Source organism: Bos grunniens, chromosome 21 (assembly GCF_055505025.1).
Source record: "Bos grunniens cultivar Pamir isolate PY7600 chromosome 21, Bosgru_T2T1.0, whole genome shotgun sequence".
NCBI lineage: Eukaryota > Metazoa > Chordata > Mammalia > Artiodactyla > Bovidae > Bos > Bos grunniens.
Window position 1 is genome coordinate 63,023,026 of NC_141185.1, and position 12,418 is coordinate 63,035,443.

Below are 12,418 nucleotides of genomic sequence, written 5' to 3' on the forward strand. Positions count from 1 at the left end.
TTGTTTAGAGTCATGTAATATGTCTGATAAAAATAGGGAAGTGAGTTGCTAGTATAAAAATGGGAAGGTATTGGACTCTCATGCTCCATTGGGGAGATTATTGAGTACTCCATATTCTCTGCCCTTTCATATAAAATAGCAGATACTTTCCTATTAGGAGTTAGAGTTTGGAAATAATGGAATATAAATGAAAAGTTACAAAACACTGCTTACTGAAAGCTTATGTTACTACATTTGTACTAATTTGGTGTCAATTCTCAGTGAAAATTTTTCTTAAGAAAAAACATTTTCTTTGAAGGTATTTTCCTTTGGAGAGTTTGAGGAAGTGTGCCCAAGTAAACGAGAGCAGAATCTTTGAACAAAGCTCAACTTGATTTTAGTGTTTTACCGTTTCCTTAGTATCTTGTAGAATCCTGTTGGTCTGTGTTTGCAAAGACTTCAGTCTGGACACACTTCCCCACCCAAAGAAAAAAAATCCTTTATTCCCTTATAAGCTGCTTGACCTTCGGCAGATTATTGTAGCTCTGAGCTTGTTTCTTTTTGTGGTGATTGTGAAGTTTGTTTCTGCCCTGTGTCTAATTGATAAGATGGCAAATCTTATTTCTCCTCCTACCCATGTAGGAGGGAATTTAATCTGTTCTGGGTTCTGGCCCTTACCAATAAATTGTTGTCTCCATTTTATATGTTAGGCAGCTGAAACCCAGAGAGGTTGTATTTCCTAGGGCAGTATTTCTTCTTTCACTGAAAGAATAAAGTAAAACTATGTTCCCAGGCCTGTTTCTTTGCTACTTAAGATAATCTGCAAAGCTAAGAAGAGAGGAGAATGAGGAGAAAAGAAAGAAAATATTACAATGTAGAACAATATTTAGATAGTAAGAAGCGAAGAAAATGAAGCTGTAAATAATCTAGTCATATTAAATATTTTAAAAATATTTTAAGCTAAAGACAAAATGAGGTAGGAAGGAAGGAAATGGCTTTGCTGTGTCTGATTTTTAAGTTCTTTCTTTAGTTATGTGTTAGGAAACTGGTCTCTGTTCTCTTAGATAGGGATTCCTATCTCAAGTTCAAGAACTATTTTTTCAAATAGGACTATTCTACTAAGTAGTAAATATTGTTTAAATAGAGTACTTTTTTATTAGTTATTCATTTTAATCTTTTAAATATGTATGAAAATTTAGTTGCTGTGAAATAAAAATGTAGGAATTGATGTATAACTCTCCTTTTAATGTCTGCAAATAGCTATATATGCTAACTGGTTTATTTGGCAGCTTTTGTTACCAGTATCATAATTTTCAGGTTTTTTGTTCTCTTTAGAAATGGATCAATTTTGACAAGATGTAGTACTGCAGCGTGCCTGATGGAATATGTTCAGCCATGGCATCCGAACTTTGTAAGACGATCTCTGTGGCAAGGCTGGAAAAGCACAAGAATTTGTTCTTAAATTACAGGAATCTGCAGCATTTCCCATTGGAGTTACTGAAAGATGAGGGACTACAGTACTTGGAGAGACTCTACATGAAAAGGAACTCCCTTACAACCTTGGTACAGTATTACATTACATTTTTTAAAAGTTATTTATAATGTAGTCCTGATCAAGATATGTTTTATATATCTTAAGATATCCAGAACCAAGATGTATATCCCCTCTTATTGTGTAAACGTGTAATAAAAGTACATATACAGTGGTGGAAATTATTTAGGTAATTACTTAGGTGGAAATTCACTAATTCCTGCAGTTACAAAGTTGCAGGAGTTGTATAGGAAAGCAAAATATTCACTAATATACCACTTAGTCCCACACACTACTGCATATAAGATAGATAGCCAACTAGGACTTACTGTATAGCATAGGGAGCTCTACTCAATATTCTGTGATAACCTATCTGAGAAAAGAATCTGAAGAAGAACGGATATATGTACATGTACACCAGATCACTTTGCTGTACACCTGAGACTACTGCAGCGTTGTGAATGAACTATACTACAATAAAATTAAAAAAAATTAGTCCCCATTCAGAAGCCCCTCTTCACTTAGTCTGTGCGTCTCTCTGGGCCTGTGCTTTCTTTGCTGTTAAGATTCTTAAATGATTTATGGATGTTATAGTATCCAATAGACCAGTTAAAAAATAAGGAAGAGAAAGGCCAACAAGGATGACTTTGATTTAGAGGTATTTAAAAAGATAATAATTTGAAGATTAAAATACTAAAATTAGCATTAGAAGGCTTGATGTGTTTTGAGCATTTTGAAAAACTCCAAAACCAAAAAATCTACATGATTGCACTGTGAAAATCAAATGACTTTGAGCTATCACCCAATTTATTGGGGAAATTTTTGCCACAGAAGCCAACATTTTATGATATTAAAAAAACTAAAATATTTTTCAAGAGAATGTCTCTGTCAAACTTTTTATTCCCAATATTTACCATGATATTTGGTCTCTGTTTTAAATGAATTTGCTTTATGTGGACTTTTCTGATTATCATTGAACCTCATTTAAGTTTTTCACGTTGAATTCTAGTTCTTATTCATATTAGATGATTTATGAAGTCTTATTGTTTCTTTGTGAATGGGCCCTTCTTCATTCCCTTCTCTGAACGTATATGAGTATCTGAAAATATACCTTACTGACTTCATATATATGGAGTGTTTTTCTGGAAAAGTTTTTAATCTGTGTAAAATATCTACAGTGTGTAGAAAGCATTGCTGTGTCTGAAAGTAAATGTAAATCTATCTTTCATTTTTAGTCTTTGGCATATTGGTGTATGGGGCTTCCCAAGTGGCACTAGTAGTAAAGAAACCGGTTGCTAATGCAGGAGACGTATGCAATGTGGGTTCGATCCCTGGGTCAGGAAAATCCCCTGGAGGAGGGCATGGCAACCCACTCAAGTATTCTTGCCTCGAGAATCCCATGGACAGAGAAACCTCCAGTCCATGGGATTGCAAAGAGTCGGACATGACTGTAGCAACTTGGCACACACACATATTGATGTATGTTATTTTGCATGCCTAGATTTTTTCAAATTAAAATGTTCACTTTTCAAACCTTAATAATCGTATTAATCCTTTTTGCAAGATCATCATTCCATAAAGTGAAACCGTATTTATGTAGTGTTTTTTACCCGCTTTGGAGAAGAAGTGGTATAAGAAATAATTTGTCAAGAATTATAGCCTAGATTTTCTTATGTTTGTTGTTAATATACAAAGAAAAGGTTGTGAGTGGATTACGTCTCAAACAGTCATAGTCTACTGCGGTAGAAGTAATTGACCTTTGCTTATAAAACTAACAATAAACTTCTGGTTTTGTGGCCATTTCTTGCCTGAATTTTTCTGTTTATGAAAAATTTAAATATCTACTATTTTAACTGATATAATGGCTTCCAAACATACATTTCAAGTTCATTATTTGTCACCTTGTTTGTTGAAGATTAAATTGTTGCATATGTTTATAATGATAGGTGTATGTATTTTATTTTAATGGTTTCTCTTAGCTGGAACATTTGATTCATGTGTATCAAAGAGCTTTTTCAACTGTGAAGTGCGATACAGATATCAGTATGTGAGAATGGTAGCAACCATACCATTCCCTGACTATGCTGAGCATAAGACAGCTTATTTATCCAGTAGAGTCTGCGAATGGCTTCCTGCACAGGTTTTGAAAGCAGATGGAACAGTACTTGCCCTTGTGTGCTCCAAACTAGTGAGTTCAGGCTTTTGGAATATTTGCTGGTGTTATTGATAGGGTATATTTCCTATAGAAATAACATTTAGTATGTGAAATTTGACTTACAAATGCAGTAGTGTCCAAAAGAAAAAACATTATTGGAATCATACAGTATCTCAAACACATTAAGAATTAATTGGCTTTTTTTTTTTTTTGAGGAAGCTTGAGAACCTGCCAGTCATTTCCATTTCCACATTGTTTTGTTATTTTTTATTAACATTGTTTTATTGTGTTTAAATGTCCTGTCCTCAGCATTCCCCATTTCCCCTACTGATACGAAGCCTCTTGGTGAGAAGAGGAGTCACTGAGGCCTGACTTCTGTCCTTCCTTTTTCTATTTAAGTTGCTCTGTATCGCACTGTGGTTTGTATTTGTAGGATGATTGTGTGTCAAATGCTCAGAACTTGGGGAATGCCCATTTTAAAATGGAAGGACAGTGAGAAAGAATAAACTTTTTTTATATATAAAAGAATAACTTCCTATATTACCTATGAAAATGATATGTGCCCTATAGCAACCAATATAGAGGAAGACATGGAAAGTAGTTGTTTCTCTTTCTGTTCATCCAGTTCTGTGCTTTGGAATAACCAGTATTTATAGTTGGATTGTGTCCTTCCACTACTTTGCTTCTGTTTATATAATTATGTACTCTGTATTTTTTGTCTTTTTAAAAAACAAAAGGGAATCATACTATACATATTTCTCTGCAGATTTCTCTCTTTACTTCATTCTTATTCCGCTAACTTCTAGGCCAAAAAGTATACATACATCCTTGTATTTAGGATCAAATCTCAAAAGCAAGATTGCTGGATCAAAGGATAGGCATGTTTTACATTTTAAAGTATTTTTGAGCAGTATTTTATTGTATAATATTACCATTTATTTGTATATCTGAAAAATCATAAAACTTTTTTAATATGAGTTAATTTATATAGGAATACTGTTATATAATTAATAGATAAATAAGAAGTAGTTAGGAAGCATTGTGATTTTGGTTCCTAACATTTATCTTAGAAAATGTTTTGAAGAATTTTTCTATCATTTTAAATGCTATTCAAAATTATTAAGTCTCTGATCTTTGTGGTAGTTTGATATTAAGAGAATAGGAGATACAGGTTCTGTGTTTGTCGTAGGCATCCACATAGTTGTTAGATGAATAAATAAATGAATATAAAGTAGAATAGTGTTAAGGACTATAGTACAAGTGTATGAATTCCAGATTGAGAATCTTTTATCCAGGGACTCTGTCTTAAATTCTGTATCCCCAGGCCTGGCCTACTGCCTAACGTATGCAGGACACATCATCTAATTCTATGGATCAGGATTGTAAAAGACTTTTTAAGGAAGGTGCTATTTGCATTGATCCTGAAGAATGACTTTGACAGGAACTTGGGAGGAAAACTATCACTTATTCATTCACCATGTATTTATTGAGTACTTACTGTGTATCCAGTATTCTTCAAGGTGCTGACAATCAATACCTCATGGAACAGATTCTTACTCTCATGGAATTTTTGTTTCTTGACTTCCCAAACTGAAGAAAAAAATATTAACTGAGATTAAATGGCAGAAGATTAGGATCAATATTTGTCCAAAACTTTAGTGACAAAAGGTGATGGTGACTGTGACAGGGACTGTGTTAGAAGCTCTGGAGAGTGGAATGCAAGTTTGAATTGGTGAGGAGGAGGTGAAAAACTAGATAACAAGGTTAGTGGGTCTAAAGATTTGGTTTTGATTTGAAAAAGCAGGCATAGCCGGAGGGTCTTGACAGAGAAGGACACTTTTTCTTTCTCCTTTTTTATTTTCTTTCCTCTTTACTTACCCCTCTTCTCTTTTCTAAGAGGAATGAGTTGAGCCTGTGTAAATGCTTATGGGAAATCTTCATTAGAGAGGAGTTGAAGATACAGAAATAGGAAATAATTAAAAGTTCAGGATTTCTAAGAAGGTAGGAAAGGACGGGCCCCAAAGTACAATTGGAGGGAGGGAATGACTTTGAAATAGTATCCCTTCCTCCTTTAACAAGAGAAAGGAAGGATAGGTGCACAGGAAGATACAGACTGTGGGGGAGACAGTTTTTGTCTGATGACTACCACTTGGGGAGTGAAGATCTGTGGAGAGTGCAGGTTTGAAATGATTGCTGTGAAGAGTCATGGCAGTTTGTTTTGAGAAAGGTGGTAGAACTGTTGGGATTATTCAGCAAGCAGTTGATAACTAGACTTATGGTGGAACCATCTGCTTGTTTAGGGATTTTTCCCTGCAGTTCTTAGCTGTCTGAGGTATAAAGAATTTGGGATGTCGCATTTATGCAGGCTGAAGTTTTTCCAGGTACAGAGGGACTAAGGAGGTTTAGGATTTTGGCAAGAGTGATTAAAAGGGTGGGGCATGGAGTCTAAGCTGAATTGGGGGCAAAGAAAGAAAGGAGTGAGTGAATAGGGAAAATGAAGTGGGTCCAAAGGATCCCGACTTATACTGGGCATGATTGAGTGAGCCATCCGGATGGATGGGATATTCTGGTCGTGGAGAGAGACTTAGTCATGGAGAAGTTTCAGATGATGACAGGTTATGACTGTGCAGGCTGAAGGGGGCTGGGGTAGAGCCTACCTTGTCCCCTTGCATCCCAGTCCCTGCCCTTGCTCCCCACCAAGTAGCTGGGATCTGTGTAAGAGTGAGAGAAGGAATATAGCATGGAAGCAGAAATCAACAGTGGAAGCATTTGAAGTCTGCAGTCCCAGGAAGAGAGTATTTTCATTGTTTGGTAACAGAACTTAGTACTAGGAAGTAATAGACCCAGATCTTACGTGCTTAATCTCTTTGGAGCTTAGTTCCTTCTTTTAAAATAAAAGGTGGCAAGTGACTTGCATGGAGGAAAAGAACTCAACCTGGAAACACAATTATTCAATGATCTGCGAGTTTCTCTTAATGAGTGCAGTAGGTAGAAGGCCGTCCTGGGGATGTGGAAGAGTGACCTCCCCAAATAACTGATGGAGCTCTCCTGTGTTGCCAATTTTATTTATAAATATGAATGGGTAGAAAAAAATGGCATGTAAATTTTAGATGAAATAGGGTGGTTTGGCGTGCTGCGGTTCATGGGGTCACAAAGAGTCGGACACGACTGAGCGACTGAACTGAACTGAAGAGCAATAGAGTAGATGGATCCTGATTAAGCAGTTAATCTATGCAACAGAAAAAAACTTAAAAATGATACCCGTCTGAGCTTGAAGGGGAGAAGAGGTATATCCATCATAATCCTGAATTGGGGTGACAGAGTAAGGTGCAGATGTATTTCTTTGCTACTGGCCCAGAAGAAAACATTCCTGACCTTCCCCCATCAAATATGATCAGGCAAATCATAAAAAAATACAGAGAGTCAAAACACAAAACGATATTTAACTTTTAGCAGAAGAAGTGGTAAAACATTGATCATCCTTACCTAGTAGATTGAAAGAGGTTAATTGCTGATATTGAAGATTATCAACACTGTGTGTGTTGAAGACAATGGGGAGCAGATGCTCTCACATACTACTGGAGGGAGTGGAAATTGACTCAGTGTTTTTGGTTTGTGGTTGGACCATATCTGGCAGAATTTTACATGCACATATGTTTGAACTAGCATTTTGACTTGTGAGAATTTCAGTTCAGTTCAGTTGCTCAGTTGTGTCCTACTCTTTGCGACCCCATGGACTGCAGCACGCCAGGCCTCCCTGTCCATCACCAGCTCCCGGAGCTTACTCAAACTCATGTCCATTGAGTTGGTGGTGCCATCCAACCATCTCATCCTCTGTCATCCCCTTCTCCTCCTGCCTTCAGTCTTTCTCAGCATCAGGGTCTTTTCAAATGAGTCAGCTCTTCACATCAGGTGGCCAAAGTATTAGAGTTTCAGCTTCAGCATCGGTCCTTCCATTGAGTATTCAGGACTGATCTCCTTTAGGATGAACTGGTTGGATCTCCTTGCAGCCCAAGGAACTCTCAAGAGTCTTTTCCAACACCACAGTTCAAAGATCAATTCTTGGTGCTCAGCTTTCTTTATAGTCCAACTCTCACATCCATGGGAGAAGGCAATGGCACTCCACTCCAGTACTCTTGCCTGGAAAATCCCATGGATGGAAGAGCCTGGTAGGCTGCAGTCCATGGGGTCGCTGAGGGTCGGACTCAACTGACTGACTTCACTTTCACTTTTCACTTCCATGCATTGGAGAGGGAAATGGCAACCCACTCTAGTGGGGTTTTTTGCCTAGAGAATCCCAGGGACAGGGGAGCCTGGTGGGCTGTCGCACAGAGTCGAACACGACTGAAGTGACTTAGCTAGCTTAGCTCACATCCATACATGACAACTGGAAAAACCATAGCTTTGACTCGATGGACCTTTGTTGGTAAAGTAATGTCTCTGCTTTTTAATATGCTGTCTAGGTTGGTTATAACTTTTCTTCCAAGGAGCAAGCATCTTTTAATTTCACAACTGCAGTCACCATCTGCAGTGATTTTGGAGCCCAGAAAAATAAAGTCAGCCACTGTTTCCACTGTTTCCCCATTTATTTGCCATGAAGTGGTGGGACTGGATGCCATGATCTTAGCTTTCTGAATGTTGACCTTTAAAGGCAACATTTTTACTCTCTTTCACTTTCATCAAGAGGCTCTTTAGTTCTTCACTTTCTGCCATAAGGGTGCCATCATCTGCATATCTAAGGTTATTGATATTTCTCCTGGCAATCTTGATTCAGATGGGCTTCATCCAGTCCAGCATTTCTCATGATGTACTCTGCATATAATAAGCAGGGTGACAATATATAGCCTTGACATAGTCTTTTTCGTATTTGGAACCAGTCTGTTGTTCCATGTCCAGTTCTGACTTTTGCTTCCTGACCTGCATACAGATTTCTCAAGAGGCAAGTCAGGTGGTCTGGTATTCCCATCTCTTTCAGAATTTTCCACAGTTTGTTGTGATCCACATAGTCAAAGGCTTTGCCGTAGTCAGTAAAGCAGAAATAGATGTTTTTCTGGAACTCTCTTGCTTTTTTGATGATCTAGCAGATGCTGGCAATTTGATCTCTGGTTCCTCTGCCTTTTCTAAAACCAGCTTGAACAACCAGCTTGAACTTTCATCTGAACATGAAAGTTCACAGTTCATGTATTCCTGAAGCCTGGCTTGGAGAATTTTGAGCATTACTTTACTAGCATGTGAGATGAGTGCAATTGTGCAGTAGTTTGACCATTCTTTGACATTGCCTTTCTTTGGGATCGGAATGAAAACCGACCTTTTCCAGTGCTGTGGCCACTGCTGAGTTTTCCAAATTTGCTGGCATATTGAGTGCAGCACTTTCACAGCATCATCTTTTAGGATTTGAAATAGCTCAACTGGAATTCCATCACCTCCGCTAGCTTTGTTCATAGTGTTGTTTCTTAACGCCCACTTGACTTCACATTCCAGGATGTCTGGCTCTAGGTGAGTGATCACACCATTGTGATTATCTGGGTCATGAAGATCTTTTTTGTACAGTTCTTCTGTGTATTCTTGCCACCTCTTCTTAATATCTTCTGTTCTGTTAGGTCCATACCATTTCTGTACTTTATTGAGCCCATCTTTGCATGAAATGTTCCCTTGGTATCTCTAATTTTCTTTACCCAACAGAAAAAACAGCCAAGTGAACAAGGATACTCCTCACAACATTGTACATGATGAAAAATTGTGAAAACCTAAGCTTTTATCCATATGGGCTGGGTTAAAATCAGATAGCAGCTACCATCATTTGAGGTGTTACTAGGTGCCAAGCACGGTTTTAAGTAATTTATATGTGTTAATCTAATTAATCTGCAAGATAATTATATGAGGTAGGCACTATTATTCCTGCTTTATAGACAAGTAAACTGAGGCATAAAAAAGAATACATCAAACTTAGTAGAGATGATAGCTGTGGAAGAGGGAGGCCACAAGAGTTGGGATAGAAGCTCTAATAAACAGAGCCTTACACTTAAGTGTTTATAGTAAAAGAGAAGGGTCCTACTACTGGGTTTGGTTTATATTCTTTTCAGTAGATATTTACGATTTTTATAATTAAACATGAAAATGAGTTTGTTGGAATTTGCTGGTACTAGGATCTTTCCCAGCTCTCAGATTTATTAATCAGTGAGTCTAAACATTTTGATTTACAGTGATGGTGATGCTTGCATTTATGCTCCTTGAAGCTGCTGGCTGGGTTGAGGGTGGAAAGTGTTGATGACTGAGAAGTCATTCAGCTATATGCTCTACCTGCTTTGAATTTGGTAAGAGTAGTATCTAGATCAAATGATCATCAGAACACCTTGAAGGGAAAACCAACAAAGAGATGGTAAAAATGAGCACCATGCAATCAAATGTGCCAGAAGAAGTAGGGAGAGGGAATGATTTTGTTTTTGTTTGATGGTGTCATTTTGAATTCCAGCAAAGGACCTCTGTTTCCCCCTAATTTGTCAGACCCTTGCATCTTCCACAGCCTCCATAATGACCATGAATGCTGTGTTCTCGAGTTAACACTGTACAGAAACATCTTAGTTATTTCTAAACCTGAATGCATGGAAATAGCCCTGTCTGTGTTTTAATGCTTATTTATAATGTATGCTACTGCTGCTGCTGCTGCTAAGTCGCTTCAGTCGTGTCTGACTCTGTGCGACCCCATGGACTGCAGCCTACCAGGCTTCTCCGTCCATGGGATTCTCCAGGCAAGAACACTGGAGTGGGTTGCCATTTCCTTCTCCAATGCATGAAAGTGGAAAGTGAAAGTGAAGTCGCTCAGTCATGTCTAACTCTTAGCGACCCCATGGACTGCAGCCTACCAGGCTCCTCCATCCATGGGATTTTCTGGGCAAGAGTACTGGAGTGGGGTGCCATTGCCTTCTCCCTAATGTATGCTATAGACCTGCAAAACATTCATTACAAATGTACCAGTAACTATCTCAGTTAACACACCTGTGCCTGAAAAGTGTGAGTTTTGTTATCAGTTGAGTCATTCAGTCATGTCCAACTCTTTGCAACCCCATGGACTGCACCACATCAGGCTTCCCTGTCCATCACCAACTCCCAGAGCCTACTCAAACTCATGTCCATCAAGTTGGTGACACCATCCAACCATCTCATCCTCTGTCATCCCCTTCTCCTCCCGTCTTCAATCTTTCCCAGCATCAGGGGCTTTTCCAATGAGTTGGTTCTTCTCATCAGGTGGCCAAAGTATTGGAGTTTCAGCTTCAGCATCAGTCTTTCCAATGAATATTCAGGACTGATTTCCTTTAGGATGGACAGGTTGGATCTCCTTGCAGTCCAAGGGACCCTCAAGAGTCTTCTCCAACACCACAGTTCAAAAGCATCAATTCTTCGGCACTCAGCTTTCTTTATAATCCAACTCTCACATCCATACATGACTACTGGAAAAACCATAGCTTTGACTAGATGGACATTTGTTGGTAAAGCAGTGTCTCTGCTTTTTAATATGCTGTCTATGTTGGTCATAGCTTTTCTTCCAAGGAGCAAGCATCTTTTAATTTCATGGCTGCAGTCACCATCTGCAGTGATTTTGCAGCCCCCCAAAATAAAGTCTGTCACTATTCCATTTTTTCTCCATTTATTTGCCATGAAATGATGGGACCAGATGCCATGATCTTAGTTTTCTGAATGTTGAGTTTTAAGCCAACTTTTTCACTCTCCTCTTTCACTTTCTTCAAGAGGCTCTTTAGTTCTTTTTTGCTTTCTGCCATAAGGGTGGTGTCATCTGCATATCTGAGGCTATTGATATTTCTCCCAGCAATCTTGATTCCAACTTGTGCTTCATTCAGCCCAGCGTTTCTCATGATGTACTCTGATATAATTTAAATAAGCAGGGTGACAATATACAGCCTTGTTGTACTCCTTTTCTATTTGGAACCAGTCTGTTGTTCCATGTCCAATTCTAACTGTTGCTTCTTGACCAGTATACAGATTTCCCAGAATGCAGGTCAGGTGGTCTGGTATTCCCATCTCTTTAAATCAAAGGTATTTTTCCTATTGAATCTTCAGATTTAAGTATTTTGTCCTCTCAGTGTTACTGGTTGGTTGTCAGTAGATCCTTGTCAGATAGTAAACAAACTATTTGAAATAGCTTGGAAAATTAATGTTGACCTATAATTTATTCTGCTGAATCACAGAATTTTAAAGCTAGATGGAGCTTTGTAGATAATTTAGGCAGTTTGTCTCTTTGAGGTAAGTAAGCTTAGAAGAGGTTAATAGATGGATCTCAAGTCATTTTTGTGGCCAGTTAGAGCAAGACACAGGTCTTCTAATTTGTAGTTCTGTCAGTGCTGCTTTTGTAATTCTGCAGGTATTTGTTGGTGACCTGTTTCTAGCCTCGCACCATGTAAAAGTTTAACTACATTTATCCGCTGTGGAACAATGAAGTGTTCCACGTTAAGTGAATTTTCCTAGTTACCTCTTTGAAGTTTACTTCTTGAGTTTTACTGTGAGTCTAATTGTTCTTGATAGAAATACTTTTACAACATGCATCATTCTGTACATTCTTAAAGAAATATAGGGAACATGACTTAACCCACTCTTCCTGACTTGTAGTTTTGGCCTGGGGAATTAGGAGAGAGTTTAGAAAGACGTGACAGGGATACAGACCTTTCACTCTAGACTCTATCCTTATGTACTTGAGGGATTCCGTGTACAAGCAGAAGGCTTGTACACATTTGTGTATG

The 12,418-nt window shown here is 38.2% G+C and overlaps 1 protein-coding gene across 19 annotated transcripts in view; it reads left to right on the forward strand.

The window, feature by feature from the left end:
• The window catches only part of LRRC28 (leucine rich repeat containing 28), a 193,982-nt gene that overhangs the window by 2,556 nt on the left and 179,008 nt on the right, over positions 1-12,418 (forward strand). For all 19 annotated transcript variants that reach the window (XR_015150156.1, XR_015150155.1, XR_015150162.1 and 16 more), the window contains exon 2: positions 1,315-1,542. Coding sequence is in view for 10 of the 19 variants with exons in the window: in XM_086364826.1 (XP_086220952.1) it covers positions 1,375-1,542 (168 nt within the window). In the remaining 9 variants the exon portion in view is untranslated. The remainder of the gene's footprint in view (positions 1-1,314; positions 1,543-12,418) is intronic.